This window comes from Mauremys mutica, chromosome 2 (genome assembly GCF_020497125.1).
Source record: "Mauremys mutica isolate MM-2020 ecotype Southern chromosome 2, ASM2049712v1, whole genome shotgun sequence".
Taxonomy (NCBI): Eukaryota; Metazoa; Chordata; order Testudines; family Geoemydidae; genus Mauremys; species Mauremys mutica.
The window spans coordinates 156760272-156778956 of NC_059073.1; the positions used below are offsets into that span (position 1 = coordinate 156760272).

General features: G+C 41.2%; 1 protein-coding gene across 3 annotated transcripts in view; it reads left to right on the forward strand.

Annotated features, from left to right (window-relative positions):
- The window catches only part of MYO10 (myosin X), a 246042-nt gene that overhangs the window by 139020 nt on the left and 88337 nt on the right, over nt 1-18685 (forward strand). Inside the window, exons 6-12 of one of the 3 annotated variants that reach the window (XM_045006733.1) lie at nt 6741-6875; nt 8692-8816; nt 9800-9813; nt 9937-10021; nt 11054-11157; nt 15301-15430; nt 17105-17223. In XM_045006733.1, coding sequence (XP_044862668.1) covers nt 6741-6875; nt 8692-8816; nt 9800-9813; nt 9937-10021; nt 11054-11157; nt 15301-15430; nt 17105-17223 — 712 coding nt within the window. Of the gene's footprint in view, nt 1-6740; nt 6876-8691; nt 8817-9799; nt 9814-9936; nt 10022-11053; nt 11158-13590; nt 13749-15300; nt 15431-17104; nt 17224-18685 lie in introns of those variants that run through there. The other 2 variants (XM_045006736.1, XM_045006735.1) reach the window with 2 other exon arrangements.

The window sequence follows — 18685 nt, forward strand, 5'->3', positions numbered from 1 at the left end:
AGTGTAACCTTGTCTCCCGCCGCCTCCAGCATGAGGGAGTCTTTCCTGTGGTAGCTGAGTGTCAGCGCCTGAACAGCACCAGCCTTTCAACCACTCACGCACTCTCCTCGGGACTCTACCTGTCCTACTCTGCTTTGTAAGTTAACAACAGGGAAACCCCAAGCGCCCTTGAAGAGCATTCCCCTGTCACAGACACTCATGGTAGTTACCAGGTTTGCTGCTTCCAAGGAATAGTATAAACACACCAACTTGTTTGGAGCTGATACTCAGTTGAATCAATCTAACAACACAGCGCTGTAATCTACTTATAGTGAAAACAAATCAAAGGTTAAGATTTAAGAGATAGTGAGCAAGGATAACAAGAACAACAGGTTAGAAATAAAAGTATAACATGCTTTTTTGAGACTAAAAAGTAATATAACAGGCTACAATCCTTGTTGAAAGCCGACTTATCTCACCTAAGCCTTTTCTGCAGCGCTTCAATCCGGGTTGGCTGAGATCCTGTTTTCATGGATGTAACCACATTGCCTGGTTATACCCTCAGGTGCAGGATAAAAGAGGGGTCATGTTGCCTTCTAATGCCCCAAAGTTAGACTCTGGTATGTGCTCCCCTGTTGAGTTCACATCCCCACCATCAGCCTGTTTTCCTGTTGACTTTACATGCAAATAGGGCTTGTTTTGTGTTGGTTTTACAATGCTTAATTTACACTGGAGACCTAGTGAGAGAGGTGATTCCACATCCCATTGTCTGGCAAAACCTGCTTGTCTACCTGCCAGAGACACATTCTAAATATATGTTCAATACATACATACAAATTCTTAAATGTCACCCATACTTACATCACACAATGACCAGGAAGATTAGTATGACGTAAGCTTCCATTGGACACTTTGCACAACCCTTTTTGGGTGAATACTGTGAAGCAGTGTGCTAGGTGCAGTGAGTGACTCAGGCCTGATACAAAACCGTGAGTCCTTTGCCAGTTGGCATGCAGAGGTTCTTAGGGGTCACACCAATAATAATAGCAATACCTAGTTTTTATATAGCATTTTCTATCCGTAGATCTTAAAGCAGTTTACAAAAGCAGTAAGTAATAGTACTGCCATTTTACAGATGGGGAAACAAAAGCACAGAAAAGTGAAGTGATCTTGTCTAAGATCACTCGGCAGGCTGGTGGCACAGCCGGAATAGAACACAGGTCTGCCAAGTTCCAGGAGCGTGACGGGTCTGTTGAGCCACAGTGCAGGCAAAACATCATTTGGGAAAATTTCACATTCACAGCTTCTGTCCTTACAACAATTTTCTGCAGGCCTGGCCCAAAGCAGTTGGTTAGCATTTGTATAATGCTATGTTTTGGACAAATACTGGAAGACAACTTTATAAGGGTAGGTTTCACTTTTACAAAATTTAAAAGGAAATTGTGCTCATAGCTATAATTAAAAAGAATCAAAGAAAATCAATGCCAGTTTCTGTGATTTATTTTATTTTCTATTTTTATTTTTTTGGCTGAGAGTCAGTCTGAGCAGACTAATAACATGGGCCAAGACTTTTAAACGTGGCAAGTGTTTTTGGCCATCTCAGTTTTGGGTGGCAGACTTGAGACCTTCAAGGGGCCTGGTTTTCAGAAAGTGCCAAATCCCCACTCTTTGTGGGGACATGGCTGCCCCATGGAAGCTCCCTGCTGACTGAGGATGGTGTGGCTGAACACTCCCTGTCCCAGTTTCCTTTCCTGAGGTTATTCTCCTCGGCTTCCCAGACATGGGTCTGTGCTGGAGTTGTGACTTAACCCTCTAGCCAAGTCACAGAACAAGAAACTCAAACTAAAAATCCCAACAAACAAAAATGTTTTTCTGCTTGTTGGGGGCTTTCCTTCAGCCCATCCTCTTGGGTCTATTCCCAGACCCTTTCTGGGCTACCTGTGAGAGTTTTTATGGCTCTGGGATAGAGCCTTCAGCCCCTGGGTGGACTGTGTTCTCACACCCTGCTGAGCTCTCTTCCTGGCATCCTTGCCTGTTCCACTAGAGAGCACTGGGCCCCCGAACTGGTTCTTCCTGAGTAACCCACCTCCTGCAGACCCTGGCTCAGGACCTGCCATAGAAGCCTGCCCACTCCCTGTGGTTCCAGCACACAGACTGGTCTCTAGGACCTTTTATAAGGCCCAGATGTTTCTTAAGCTATCACGTGCCCCTCCTTAGTCCTGAATCTTCAGGCTGGGAAGCCGGTAATTACTTACGGCACAGGTGTGGCTGGACCCATGTCCCATCAAAGTGGGCAGTTATCCTCTGACACCCTCTGAAAATCGGGCTCCATTAAGGCTTCTCATTCGGGTTATGCAAAAATTGATGTGTTCAAAATGACTAGTCACTTTTAAAAACCTTGGCCATGCCTGGTTTATTTGCTTAGAATTGAAAGATGTTGGAGTGATTAGTTTTGTCAGTTTTATTGGGCAGGTTAGCTCTGATGTTTGAAAATGGTAATGAGAAGCAGAACTTAGCTGCCACATGGCTGAATTCAGAGTATTAGTTATGTTGCCTGCAAAAGAAGGCACCAAAGGAAATCTGAGCAAATTCCATCTTGACTATGGTATTAAAACAAGTATTGTACCCAAGTTAAGATAAAATGAGGTTGTGAGTTGTCAGCTTTCAAATTCCAATGTATTGCTCCTGTTCATTGTTATGTTGTATCTAAAATTATAGGAGGTTAGAACTGCATTATAAACTAAAGGCGTTTAGCACCATTTGGAATTGTCTAGGCATGAAGCACCCCCTAGTGGAGTTAATCAGTTTTACAACGTTTTTGACGAGACTCCTGTGAATTCAAATGTTCAGAATATAATTTAAAAACAAATATGTGGGATTATTTTTAAATGCTATGATTTTTTCTCTAATTGGAGACATAAGGTAGGAAAATGGGAGTGTAATGTTACCAGGACTGACTCAGATTGCAAAATAAAACCCAGTGTTTATTAATATAAAGCCATCTTTACCACATAAAAGCCAGGGGAAGATTGAGGAAGTGTTTTAAATGAATTTGCAGAAAGACACAGTAATTAAGCAATGTCTGTTAGACAGTGCTGCATTATTACACGATAATACTGAGTCACAATGATGCAGCATCCTAACATACTGATCTAATGCCATGTTGCAAACACTGCTATCCAGCATGTGCATAGCATGCTGTGATTCTCATGTGACTCCATTACTCCATTAAAACTGGCACCGTGTGAAGTGGCCCTTGAGCTCTGCCAGGCTGAATATTACTGGTGCAGTTTATATACTTAAAGCCTTTGGTACAGAGATGACTACACCGAGGCATGTTCATATTGCTTTAAACTTTGTATCAGTCTATACCTTACCTCACAGGATCATTTCATTCGAAACAATTAGCTATTATAACACAACAGACAGACTGCACAATAACCTACCGCTGTTGTGTTTGGAGAGATGAACCCCAGGCCCGGCACCCAGCCTGAGTAGCTGGGCTGGGCTCTCAGTATCTCTGCAGGGGTGGGAGAGGAATCCTCCCCTTTTCAGCTCACAGGGCGGTTGTCTTAACTAGGAAAAGTGGTCGAGTTTAGGTCAGGCATAGGTAACACATTAGCTAAGTCAGACCTAAACTGGACCTTTTCCCTAGTGCAGATGCACCTTAGCTTGGTTTTTAGCTGGCCGTATCCATGTGTATTCTTCTCCTCGTATGTTAGTAGTTCTTCCATTTTTTTAAATTAAAAGCTTAAAAAAATACGGATCCTAAAACAACTAAAGAAATGGAAACAGCAAACCTGAAATCACAATCCAACATCAGACCATTCACTTTATTATCAGCTGACTGCCTGAAACATTTTCGCTCAGATTGAAGATCAACATAAAACAAGCTACTCTTTGGACAAGACCTGAACTTTTTGATGGGAAGACTTTTTATTTATGAGACTGACATACCAAGATTAAACAGTGCATTTGAAGAGCCATGTTTGCTGTGGGGGCTTTATTTTTTATCTGTCATGTAAGTTATAAAGCCAAAAGATTGATAGAGTGTGTTGGTTCAGTCATTTTGCATATGAAAGCCCTCGGAGTGAGAAGTCTTTTACTGATCCTCTTTCCCCTCCAGTAGTCCAAAGTTCAGACTGTTTTGCCCTTCAGAAAGCATGACATGTGGAACAAGTGATGGAAAAAGATTAAAGATTTCCAAAATGAGGACCTCACAGACTGCTGTCATACTTCGTGTATCCAGAGTACTGAATGTAATGGATTGGAACAGGCTTTGCGTTTAAAAATGCTTGGGGTGAGAGGTTAGTTGAAAGGTTGAGTGCACACTAAAAAGAGTCTACTTCCCTGAGGATTTTGTAGGACTGAACTACCACAACACAATGTAAGTGTTTGAGTTGTAGCAGTCATGCAAATGATGAATGGAAAGTTTGGAGTACATGGTGCTTTTTCATATTTGTTATTAATAATGCAACTTGCATTGGGTCAAAGAGCTGCAAAGAAAGCAGCAGCAAAACATAACTAAGCATGGTACCAACTATATTAGAAATAGGAAGAAAAAAACCTTTAAAAACAAAATTAAAAACCATTACTAGCACAAAAGTATAGCCAAATGCAGCTCCCAGTTACCCCCAGTATAAATCCAGAGTGACTCCATTGACTTCAGTAGAATTACTTCAGATTCACACCGGGGTGAGTCAGAGCAGAATTTGTCTCATGGCACAGGACAGAAATGGCAACTCTAATAATTGGAGAGCAATCCAGATCCTTAGCTGTCTTACACTGGCATAGCTCAGATATCCAGATAACTGCAGTGAGTCTATGCTGATGTATGCCAGCCAAAGATCTTGGCCCAGAGGGCAGGCAGGAAAATATACATCAGTAAAGTGGGATGTTTTGTTGTTTTTCATTTGGCAAATGCAAAGGCACTGAAGTATAAAGCTATTTTAAAATGAATCCCGGAAGTGCTGTTGCTAATTCTCATGTGCGCAGGGTACCAATGTAATGGAAGGATCGCATGAGAGTTATAAAAGATCAACATAAATTAAACGTTCTGCAGAATTTTTGATAGAATGTAAATGTGTGATGGATGAATGAAGGTCAGCCAAGAGCCTGTTATGATGCTAGAGTTGAAGAGACTCCAGCACATCAGAATAAATATACTATATCTTATATGAAGTTGTGAATCATTTTTAAGAGTTGCTGACACCTTCTGGAAAGCTATGCAAAACATTTTGACACAGCTCTATCGATACATTTTATATATATATTCTAGATTTCTCTTCCCTGATTTTTATTTTATTTTTAATTGTTGAAGTGTACTTGCATGGAAATCTGATGTTTGCTTCTTGGTGCTGTATCTGTTCTTTGCTCCTCACTAGAAACCTCTGTGATAACATAAGGGTACCACAGTCACCACTTTTGCTTAGTAACCAAATTGTGCATTGTATATGTGCCCAGTTCTCATCCATTAAAGTCAATGACAGAACTCCCATTGGCTGCAATGTGGAGGTGGGATCAGGACCTAAGTGTGCCCAATTTCCATGAAAGTGAATAGGAATTAAGTGCATGTATTTAAAGTCAGAATTTTGTCCAGTGTCTTCAGGTGAGAAATGAGCAAGTCAGATAATTGAGTTTTTAGGAAATAAGCTCTGTTAAATTATTGGTTAAATTATGCTCTGAACCTGCCCACATGCAACATTATTGAAGGAAATGGGATTGGACAGGAAAGCAAAATTTGGCTCACTGTGTTTAGGCAAATGGTCTAGTAACAGAAATTCGGTATTTCATATTCTGTTTATATCAGCACTGATTGTGTTTAAATGGTCTCTTTTTTTCAAATATCAGTGGGTCTTTAAATGTGTCACATCAAAATCTCGGCACATTTAACTTTTTCCTTTGTTTTGGCACAAATTTTGCATATAATTTTACCAAATCAGATTAGTTGCTATATGGGGCAATAGGCGTGGTTTTGGATTCTGTTTAAAATAAAATATAATTTATACATATAATATTTTTATATATAAAATAAAAATGAGTGAGGACTAAGTAAATGTACATAGAGTTGCTGTGGATTTATGCTGGTATGACTAAGTTCAGAGTCTGCCCCTACATGAAAAACCTTTGTTTAAAAGAAACCTGTATCATCATCTTTATTATGAACAGTAGTAATAATATTTAAGTATGCAGTGCTATAAATGTGCATAAATGACCGTCTGCACACTTATTAATGCTCTGTTTCACACCAAGGCTCCCTCCCCTATGGTTATCCTTCTACAAATAACCATGCTGCAGCCTTACCAAGTCTCCCTCATGTGGTAGAACGCTCCTGATTTGAGATTAGCTTTACAGCAGTTTTTAGCATATCTGTAGCTATGTGGCCATGCCTCCTTGTGCTGTTTTCCATTCTGCGGTGGCTGCATTTCAGCGGTGGTGTATTATGTCATCTCTATAGCCCGGGGGGGCCTCACAGGAGTTGAAGGGGTGCTTGTCATATGTTAATAAATTGAGATCCTGGCTGAAAAGTGTTGTAGAAGCGTGGAGCTATTATGTGTTTAGCACGGTGTTCCAATGAGACATTTAAATTCTCATAGCGTTTTAAATCTCACTCATTCCAATTGTCATGGTCTGACAGCACTCGCCAATCACTCCCTTCACTTTGGCTTGCGAGTGCCTAGATGTAGGCCAGACCAAGGATTTTTTCCCCCATGAGCATAGTCAAAGTAGAAACACTGTGGTATGTTGTTTTTGTCTTTCAGTGGTGAAAGTGGTGCTGGTAAGACAGAAAGTACTAAGCTGATTCTCAAGTTCTTATCTGCCATGAGCCAACATTCGCTGGAATTGTCCTGTAAGGAAAAGACCTCCTGTGTGGAGCAAGCTATTCTTGAGAGCAGGTATTATGTTCATATCCTCATACGTGGTCCGTAGTGTTGCACACAATACAGCGCGACAGAGGTAGAACAACCACTGAAGCTGAAGACATTTAAAACTAGACTGCTGCACAAAACACTGGAAAATAATCCTGCATTGGCATCCAGGGAGTGGCCAGATGACCTGCGAGGTCTTTTCCATCTCCAGTGTTTGTGGTTCTTTGGCTGTAAATTCTGTGTAGCAGACACCAATTTTTGGTGTATGTGGAGCTGTTGATTTACATTGCAGGTTTTTCCCAGTGATTTTTTTCTCTTTTAGAATTTCATGTGCACTATGGATTTTCCACTGTTTTCCCCCTTACATTTTAAATTACAGCTCTAATTTTTTAAAATAAAAATAAAAATCAGTGGAGCTCTAGGTCAGGTTTGAAGTATATTGATAAGGCTGCGTAGACGAAGCCTGCCCTTCAGATGCTATAGCATTACTGATTATTTGTGTTATGTATTTATAAATCACCCAAATGTGAGGCATTTTATAGAACAAACTAGACTGTCCCTGCTTTGAAGAACTTGCAATCTATTTTACACATGACACATGGGTGCATTTAGAAAACAATAAGCGTGGTGGGGGGGAGGGCCCGGGTCACAGTAACAGGATCACCAGTGGAATGGTTCTGCGCAATGCGTGAAGTGGTTTTATACAAATTGGGATTGTTTCTTTTTTAGTTATTTTTTTTTTCATTTTTGTTTGGGGCTGAGCTGAGGGGATGGGAGTGAGGAAGGCAGCAGGAGGTGTGAGGGAGGGAGAGGCAGATGGGATGGGGAGATTTTATTATTTGGTGGATAAGAGAGAGGTTTGAGGGGGAGCTAAAGGGAAACAGAAGGGGGTAGTAAGGATCAGCAGGACAACTGCAGGTAGCTTGCTGAGGTAAAGGAAAATCAGGCGAGCTGAGTTGATGGCTCTATCTGTTGTTAATCAGGTACCTTCCACAAGCACTAAATTCACTCAACGTTTTAACAAGAAGTTGTGCACACAGCTAGACTATGAACAGATCTGCTGCTATCACTGTCACACATCTTCCCTGTCCCTCCCTCATCTCTGTTTTCATCCACTAAAGTAAGATTGTGTAAGTTCTTTAGGACGAGAACGTTCTCCCGTACACCCATATGGCACGCTGCACAATTGGGTCTTGGCTTGACTGGGGGCCTCTGTCTTTACTATAATGCAAACACTAAACAACACTTATAATATAGACCTGTTATAATAAATCCTATTTCAGTTATATACGCAAAGCTGTACAGTGGTTAATGTCTTTTTGTTGTATAATATTATAGCTACTTTACTACCTGCAGACATACAGCCTGTGGTATAACTGAGTTGTCTAGAGCAGCGGTTCTCAAACTGGGGGTCAGGACCCCAAAGTGGGCCGCGAGCCCATTTTAATGGGGTCGCCAGGGCTGGCTTAACTTGCTGGGGCCCGGGGCCTAAGGGTATCAGCCCTGGGTGGTCAGACTCAGGTTACAGGCCCCCTGCCTGGGGCTGAAGCCCTGGGGCTTTGGCTTTGGCCCCTGGATGGTGGGGCTCAGGCGGACTCAGTCCCCCCTCCTGGGGCCGTGCAGTAATTTTTGTTGTCAGCAGGGGATGGTGGTGCAATGAAGTTTGAGAACCCCTGGAGTAGAGCTATGGTAATGAGGAAGGATGTAGGCCATGTATGAGGATAATGTTAGAGCTGGGCTTTATGGGGATTATGCCTTTCCTTGAGCATTGGAGTGCAGTGCTCCTATCAGTGGCATTCCAGTCACAAGTTAATACTTTTGTCGTCCTCCCTTATTTTCACAGCCCAATTATGGAAGCTTTTGGCAACGCGAAGACTGTTTACAACAACAACTCGAGTCGCTTTGGGAAGTTTGTTCAGCTGAACATCTGTCAGAAGGGAAACATCCAGGGAGGAAGAATTGTAGATTGTATCCTCTCTTCTTGCTGAATGCCTTTGTAGTTCAGGGTGATGTGCTCCCTGTATCTGTTCTGTGGAGAGTAGCAGGGGGAAATATTAGCCTTTGCCTGTCCCTCTGCCCACACCCAAAGATTCCAGGTTAAAAAAACTGTCCTGGGTGAACTTCAAGAGAAATCAATAAGTCCAGATTCAGTGTGTGTGTCCGTCTATCCATTCCTTTATCTAGATATAAAATCACCAAACCTCTCTCATTTTTGGTATTATGGCTAATGAGCATGTTTCTTCAGAGTGAGCTAATAATGTCTTAGCATCATGGGAAAAACTCTGATTACCAGCTCTTCACCAGCCAGGTGAAATTCATCCAAGGGCATAATGGGCAAGGAAAGGCCTGTACAGAGCAGAAGTGAGAGGTTCCATTGTGTGAGGGGGGTATCTTCAGGTTGGCCACACTGCTTACACTCTGCAGCTCTGGGCTATGCACCAGTTCCACATAGGACACTGCAGGTTGGGGAATTAGGGGTGTATCCTCAGGATTTGCAGTTACGTAGATGAAGGAGGCATAGGCCCTGTATAGGGGTGTTGGGCTGTGGTTGCTATTCCTGCATTGTAGCAGGATTACTGGCTGTGGAACAGCTGCATCCCACTTGCATGTCTTTGAGGGGGGTGATTCTGTCCCCACACTCTCAACCGCCAAATCCTGCCTAGATCTTTGCACAAAAATTGTTTGTTCACAGTTCATGCAAGGTGGGTGAATTTCACCCTTAAAGCAGGCACCAAACTAACCAGCAAACAGAAAGTTAAGCAGAAAGGTAGGTGTCACTTCAAATCCTCATTTGGTCCAGAATATGACAATACTTTGTGCAAACAGGTACATGACACAGACCACAATGTTCCTTTTAGTCTCTGAAGTCAAGCCACTAGGGAGTTGTAAGCATATAGTTCTTTAACTTCACCATTTTATTCCTTGACGGATCACTTTCTTCCACACTAAAGATTTATTAGAAAAAGTAAGTCAACATTTGCTGTCATCCAGTATTTTTGTTTTATTCATAGACTTTCTCAAAAATTGCTGGTGAATAGGTTCCCTTTAAAAATAATCCCCTAAACAGAATTCTTATTTGCTTTGACAGAACCGTGTAGTAAGGCAGAACCCTGGGGAGAGAAATTATCACATATTCTATGCACTGCTGGCAGGGATAGAAGAGGAAGAGAAAGGTGAGTGACAAAGCTCAGCTCACACAACTGTTTGCAATGGCTTTTTGCCAGTACTATTTCAGTCATGAAACACCATCTTGCGGTGACAGTGCTGTGGTAAACCAATAACCGAACAAGAGAAATAGATTATTTATTTAATCTGAATTCATCGAGCATGTTTTGTGTGCTCATCTTGCTACAAGCAGTGCCTCTAGCATAGGAATGCGACCAGGCCTCCTGGGGTTTATTCCCAGCTGCCGCAGACTCACTTTGTGACCTTGGGATAGTCACTCAGGCTCTGGACACTGCGATGTGGGCTTGTCCCTGACTATCTTGGCTGAGCACTAGGAAATTCCAAAGGGAAGAGAGGAGAAGGAATCATACTCTCACAGTCCTTTGTAATGAAGATTAACCCCCAGCAAGAGAAATAGCATTTGTGTAAAAATGTCTAAGCTGTGTTAGCACCACCTTTTTGGCCAACTGTACAGTTCATGGTGTTTCGCAACTAGTTAAAATGAAAATTATCCAATGAATGTGATACATTTTCCATTGCTATAAACCAGAGGCTCTCAACCTTTCCAGACTACTGTACCCCTTTCAGGAGTCTGACTTGTCTTGTGTACCCCCAAGTTACACCTCACTTAAAACCTATTTGTTTAAAAAAATCAGAAATAAAAATACAAAAGTGTCACAGCCACACTGTTAGTGAGAAATTGCTTACTTTCTCATTTCCCCCATATAATTATAAAATAAATCAATTGGAATATAAACATTGTCCTTACATTTCTGTGTATAGTATATAGAACAGTATAAACAAGTCGTTGTATGAAAGTTTAGTTTGCTGGTGCTTTTTATGTAGCTTGCTGTAAAACTAGGCAAATATCTAGATGAGTTGCTGTACCCCCTGGAAGACCTGTGTGTATACCCCTGGTTGAGAACCACTGCTATAAACCACTTGATTTTTGTGTCCCTGCTCATGTATATCTCAAGTAAATGAAACATTAATTATTTTTTTAACTGCTAAGGTGGTGACTAGTTTTTTTGTCTTTGCAGATGCATTTTACTTATCTGTACCAGAGCACTACCACTACCTGAATCAGTCTGGATGTGTAGCAGATAAGACAATCAATGACACAGACTCCTTCAAGGAAGTCATTGTGAGTTGTTTGATCAGTTCTTTATGGTTCAAGGGTGATAAGTTTCACTTCTCTTTGCTTGATAGTGGTTTCAATGAAAGCTATCATGATCTGCAGCTAACTAGGGTCCTAATCTTGCAGAAGGATCAGTCCATGGTCATGGCTAGGTGCAATCCCATTCACTTGAACAGCACTCCACCTGGGCATAAGGTGCCTCATGGAGGATCAGAGTCTACTGTTGCTCAGAAGTGACTAATTTTTTGTCATACATTTTGCTATCACAGGGAGTATTTCTTTCCTTGAATGCAGGATATGAAGTCTCTCTCCCACCACTCCTTGGAAAGGAAAGCAATTAAATTGCAGAACAAAGAAGACAGCAGTGGAAGGCAATCAGACATTAACCCACCTTACCTTCCATCCACGACTTATGTAGAATTACCGTTACAATAGTTTATAACAAAGGACATATGCATTCATACCTAGGTGCAAATTACTCAATGCATGATGGTGAGGATGGGATGCTACAGAGTAAATACGTTAATAATGCATATCCGAAATAGGACACCACAGGATATAACAAGGGACACAGAGAGCGATGGAAGCATAGAGCGTCTTGTTTCGCAGTTGATTGAGAACCTGTACATTTTCTGATTCATTCCCACTTTTTTTAAAAAAACCAAACAAGTGTTCTGTTGTTTACCTAACTTACCCCAAGCAGCCATTAGAATACAGTGTAGCACTCCCATCCCATTCCAAAAGTGTTTGCACCTTGTGTAAGATTTTAGTATCTGGAATAAACTAGATGGCTTTTTTCTTCATAACTATTGGGTGTACACTGTGAGGGCTGGCTGTGTGTATAAAAGAGAAGCATCACTTCCTTATCTGTCTGCTCTTTATGTTCCTGGGATAGTTCATACAAAATTGTCAAATAAAAATACCGAGCAATCGGGAAGCAGCCTTTCTTTTATGGGAACATTAACCTTCTTACTAAAAGAAAAGAAGCCACCTTATTTTACATGACCAGTGTACATATTTCTGCTGCTTCTCTCATTTCAAGGATTCATACACTTTCTGCAGCATTTACTGAAATATGGAAATAGCAAATCCATGGTAGTATGTGGACTTCTGCAGCTTTCCAATCTCTTCTAGCCATGTGCCTTTGGAGGAGAAGGGTGCGATAAAGATAATCTGGTATGTGGAGTAAGTGATCAAATACGATTATTAAATAGAATGGAAACATGGGTGAAATGGAGGCACTCATACTAATTGAGGATTTCTCTGGGTAGCCTTAACTTTCACACCCACATTAGCGTCAGCAATTAGCTACAGTAATTAGCTGACTCTTACTATTACCAGAATTACCAATTTCTTTTCCTAGTACCACCACCATTTCAGTGTGGCATGTATTCTATGAGATTTGAAAACCAGTAAATGGCCCGGTACAGTTTATTTAAAAGGTGTTTATGTATATTTGTTTTTGCAGCTGTAAAATTACCTATTTTCATGACAGAAATATTTTTGTGGAAGTGGGTGATATACGCATTGCAGTCATATAGTTCAGGTTGAGTAGCATGACACTTAATTTGTGCTAATCGTCTTGAGGCAGGTAGAGCATGAAATTAACTTGACATTTAAATCTTGCATCCTGGAGTATTTTAGAAGCAGAAATTTGGGAACAGAATTGGGGCTTTTCCACACGGCTTTCCTTATAATGAGGGACAAGGACATTTTGCATCATGGGTTCCTGTTCCTTCCCCGTTTTATGCACTCCCATCCCTTGTTTCCTTACAGATCTTCCTAAGGCCTGAGAATGTGGCTTCAGTGACTTCAAAATTCCTAAGCCGTACTTCATTCTTCTCTTTCTGTCATATGCATTCTAATGATCTTTTCCAAGAGGCTACAGATGATTTCCCCTCTAGACGTTTTTCTTTCCTTTGTGTTCCAAAAGTTCTTCTCCAGTGGAGTGGGGATCTGCAGTCTGAGCACACACACATGCATTCCTAAGTATTCTTGTAACATCTGTTATTATTGTGCCATGAACTGGATCCTATTAATAAAATCTGTTCAGCTTGTACCTCCCTCTATAGCTATAACTATGGCTGATAGGATTAGAGACAAGCACAAGAAATTTGTTAAAAATCATCAGGAATAAGTGGAATTACTGGGTGAAGTTCTATGGTCTGTGTTATGCTGATTTCAGATTAGATCAGTGTTTCTCAATCTGTGACTCATGAACCAAAAGGCTCCAGTTCCACGGAGCTGGCTGAGTTCAGTTCCTCACTCCTGATGTTGTGACTTCTGGGGTCGCAGTGCTGCTGGGCTTTGGCCGAGCTGCCCATGATGGGCGGGGTGGGCAGCCAGACCAAATTTGAGTGAGTGGCACTGTGACCTCATTTGACAAGTCACAAAACCACTCACGAAAACTTGGCCCTGCTGCAGGCCCCTCATTAGGGAAGCTGAGCCAAAACTGAGTGGTGCTGCGACCTGAATGTCACCACGTCTGGAGCCCAGCCAGCCCTGCGGAACCAGAACTGCAGTAGCTGCTGTTAGGGGGTACGCACAGTGTCATTGTTTAGTACCAATCACGTTAATGTGTATGTTCTATAGCATGGGTAAGGAATACTTAGCAAGACAGGGGTTTTTTGCACTAAAGCTATTTACTGGGTTGTGACAGGCCATCAAGGTTTATGAATGGGTCCTGAGCCCAGAAAGGTTTGAGAACCGCTGGACTAGATGATCATTGTGACCATAAAATTATGAATCTACCTACAAAGTATTGGCGATGGTATATATTTATTGTGTATTGGAAGAGTGTACATTTTCTCAGGTCTATAGTACTAAAAGGTGTTGTATGTTCTGTGGGATTTTAGTAGTAGTTATAACAGCTCTTTCTGTGCAGACACAGTGGAATGGATTCCCAGAGCTTCTGCAGATATCCCTTTCCTTCTTATTTACTAAAAATGTTGTTGCAAGTGTGTGACTGGAGGTGTGGCAGGGGGAACAGGACGATCCCCTACCAATACCTTGGAGGGATGATAGGTATGAGAGAGAGGAGAGAAGAGAACTTCTTCCTCAAACCCTAAGCTGGCTGACGTGGGATAGAGCTCCTTTGTGGGGAGGAAGTAATTCCGAGAGCAGCTGCAAAAACACCTCTCAGTACTGCTTGCGTTTTGCAAAATGACACTATTGTCATTACTGATACACACTATGACCAAAGACCATCTTTTTGTAATCACATTTGCACAGAAATACAACACACTCAAATAGCCCTACTCAAATATGTCATGCTCTGTGTATTCCGCGTCCCTGAACTAAGAGTATTTCATCAGTGCAAACCATGAATTACAGTGAATTTGCACAATCTGGTTCAGATTGCAGCACTATAGAGAGACATTTGGAAAAAACAAGCCATTCCCAAAGAAAATAGTTGTCTGTTTTTCTTGCATTAATCAAATAATACATGTTTTACTTTGATTTTTTTGTTTGATTGTTTTGTTCCTGATATACAGTGGAACCGTGGGCATTCTTACTTTGTTCATCCGTAAATCTAGTAGTTTTCACAATAAATCTTTGCCTCACCCCAGTTAGTAACGTACAATAATGAGGTTTTTCACTTAGACTTTGTTAATTTCTCAAAATATGAAGCAGAACATTAGTGTTACAAGTAAAACTAAATTACAGTGCACTGACAATGTACATTGCATGATACACATTTGGTTGCTTCCAGGACTAATCTGCAAAATCTGGTAACACACAGGGGAGGTTCCTCCCAGTTGCTAGTACAAATTAATGAGGTTTTTTACTATGGCTCTGATCTTGTAAAGTACCCAAGCACATGCATAACTTTAATCACATTCTGTTACAGTGGAACAGCTCTTTAGAGGGTCAGTGACACTCAGGGGGATGAGATTTTAAAGATGTCAGTGTGTTACTTTATGTGCTTAAAGTTGCACACATCATGTGTTAAAATGCTTGTGTAGATTGAGGGCTAAGACAAGAGATGCATTTGCTGTTCCCATTCCACTGTCCCTACCTATGTCGTTTCAAATGCTAAAGGCTGCAAAACTCAGTTGTTGTGTTTTGTAATTTATCCTCCATAATCTGTTTCAGTTTCTGGTTCTCCAATAAAATCAGACACAAACTGAAAGAAATATTTTCTTCCAGACTGCAATGGAAGTGATGAAGTTCAGCAAGGAGGAGGTGCGAGAAGTTCTTAGGCTGCTAGCTGGAATTCTGCATCTAGGGAACATTGAGTTTATCACTGCTGGTGGGGCACAGGTGTCCTTCAAAACAGGTGAGATCGTTATGGGATGAGGAAATGTCCATGATTGCTTAATAGCAGTGTTGGAAACCATGCAGGACAAAAGTCTCTGGTTCCTTTTTAAGATCTGTGAATGATGGTTAAAATACCATCGTTGTTGTTTTATGAAGATGAAATGAGTTACTCCTTGGCACTGAACTCTGCCTCCAGTTCAGGAAAGAACTCAAGCATATGCTTAACTTCCTATGTGCTTAAGTCCCCTGAAGCCAATGCTGTCCTGAATTTGGAATGCTTTTTCTTAAGTTGATGAGACTTAAGTATGTACTTAAGTGCATTCTGGATTCAAGACTTCAGTGCACTGTGCCTGCCTTGGTTGCCTTGTCAGCAAGTTACATCTGCAGCTGTGTAACCATGGGACAGAAAGTTCAGGGATTGGGTTTGGGAACAATGACATCATCCCTTACTTTTATATCAAATTATGGCAAAGTGCAAATTCAGATGCACAGTTTGGACAAACTCTTCTTCTATTCACCAGAAACATCTACATGATCCGGGGAGAAAGCAGAAGTACCTTCTAATGAATGAGGAAGTGGGTATTAGGTTTCTATATCCATAAAACCGAACATTAGTATTAGCAATAAGATTAGGTTTGGATTTTTATTATGTTAAGAACAAATTAAAGGCTTCCAACTGTGATCTGTAATGAATTGGGGGTGTTTTCAATCAGCTTCTTTCTTTTGTGCACGTTTATAATACTGTATCCTATTTTTTCAGGAGCACTGAAAAGGAATAAGTGACTTAGACAACCACTGTATCGATTTTATTGTAAATGCATTTTCAAGACAGTATTTCAACCTTGTCTCTCTGAAGTTGAGCATCCAGACATTAATAACTAGGTTCAACTGACAGTGAAAATGAGTACAGGGATTTAACCTATGTAGAGATGCTGTACTGGGATGCATTAGCAGCTGGATTTATGCATATATTTCAGGGGATATTAGACCTCTGTGAATGACAATTTCTTTATGATTATAGGTTCTCAGAGGAAGAATTAAAGGGACACACTCACTCTGAAATGTAGTTAGTTTCAAATATGAGTTAAATGTTTTCCAGAATTTCAACTGTCCCTGAACTTCCTTGCTAATTTTTTTGGGTTTACCATGTCATCTTCCTGTTTCTTAAAATGTGCTTTTTTCCTCCATTACTGGGTGAAACATCCACATGACTAAGAAGGGAAACTGACTGACCCGACCTGTACAGGGAAGAGAGTGAAAATTGAGTGAAACAACACAGAATGCTATCAAGTGCATAAAGTAAAGAAAATGGGAAGTAGACGGTGGTGCCAGTTCTGCTCTCCAATGTAGTGGATGAGAGTGGCGGCTGATGGGAGCCAGGTGTGGTTCCCTGATTAAAGGCTGCCTGGCTCCAGTAGAAGTTAGAGCAGGAATGAAGCTCAACCGTGCCCGCTTAAGCTGTAGGTGAGAGATGTCTGGTGTAGAAGGCAGCTACATTACCTCTTCCAGCACTTTGTGTAAGGAGAGCAAAGTCCCTTTAGCAAACCAGAGAATCCAACTCAATATTTTTTTCTAATCTCTGTCAGAAGCTGCTTGGGTTTTGCTTCTAATTACAGTAGGTTAAAAAAATGTTGAGAGAATTGTGCCTTCTGCATACACGTGTTTATTTATTTTTGGCTCCTTCTGTTGCTAGCTCTGGGCAGATCTGCAGAGTTACTTGGGCTGGACTCAACACAATTGACGGAAGCATTGACACAGAGATCAATGATACTCAGGGGAGAAGAAATCTTAACACCTCTCAGTGTACAACAGGTAAAGACATACCACTTCAGATATATTTTAACAAAACAATTGGGCCAGACTTTCAGCTGATGTAAATCCAGCACAGAGTTCCATTGAGGTCAATGACTACAATGAACCAACAGCTTGAAGCATGTATAAGGGCTTGTCTGCACTGGGATACTCAGGAAAATTAATCCGAATTAACAGATTTAGAATTGAAGTAGTCTTCATTCTGTGTCCATAAAGGGGTTTAATTAACTTTAAATAATCCACTTTTAATTCACACCTTTGGTTCATTTGGATTAATTTTCCTCAATGTCCCTATGTAGACAAGCCCTAAGAAGCTGACAGCAGAATTTTAGTCAGATAACTTGTTGGGGAGGTTCAAGTAACCAATACATTACGGGATTTTCTAATATGGTTTTAAAACAAGTTGTTATGATTTATGAGTCACATAATGCCAGAGATGTGCATAGCATTTTATAACACAGATAAAGACCAAATCCCTGCCTGTTTAGGGGCCCAATCCTGCATGGGATCCACTAGCCTTGTGCCTTTTGTAGAGTTCAGTTGACTTTAATGAGTCTCTGCACAAGTGCAGGAATCCAGGCTAGCAGATCCCAGTGCAGGATTAAGGCCTAAATTAAGACGAGAACAAGAGTAGATGACGTCATGGGATGGGAAAGAAGAGGTGGACAAGACACAAAGACAATTTGGTTGTCCAGTCATTTGGGAAGCTAATGCATGCTGCTTCTTTGTTACATTTTTAAAAAAAATCTTAATCCATAAAATACAGAAATATAATTTATAAACATCCTTGAAGAAGGGGTTGTGGGACTAGGCTGAGAGGAAGAAGAGAGTGGAATTGTAGCTCCCATGGTCATGAAGGGTCTTCCTGTCCTAGAGAGCAGCAGGAAAGAAAGCATGGCGGAAGCAGGGTGGAAAAGGGGTACAAAAGGGATGGGGGCATTCAGATTAGCAGTTTGGGCCGAACAAACAGGATTAGAGGAGCATAAAAGGAGGCAGCACCTGAGAGGTAATCATAAGAAATGTTGTTGAGAGCCTTGAAGGTAAGACTACCTAATTATTTATTTAGGGGCATGTTCTGCTGATATCTTTACTCACATTGGGTAGTACCTTAGTCTGCAGGTAGCTCCATTGATTGCAGTGAGGCTTCTCTTGTGGTACAGAGCTATTCAAAGTGGGATAAGAATCTGGCCCTTGGATTTTTAGAAATCTCTATGGATGTCCATCTAGTAATTATAAGAGCATGAGAGGTGCCATGCTGATCTAGATCAGTGGTCTATCCAGAGCAGCCAGTACCAAAGTTCAGGGCTGTGTACAGAGCAGAGCAGTTGGAGTGATCCACCCAGTCTTCCTCTTCGTTTTTTGGCAGTCAGAGATTTAGACTCACCCTGTGCATGGGGTTGCATCCCTGACCATCTTGGCTAATAGCCATTGATGGAGTTATCCTCCACAAACTTATCTAGAT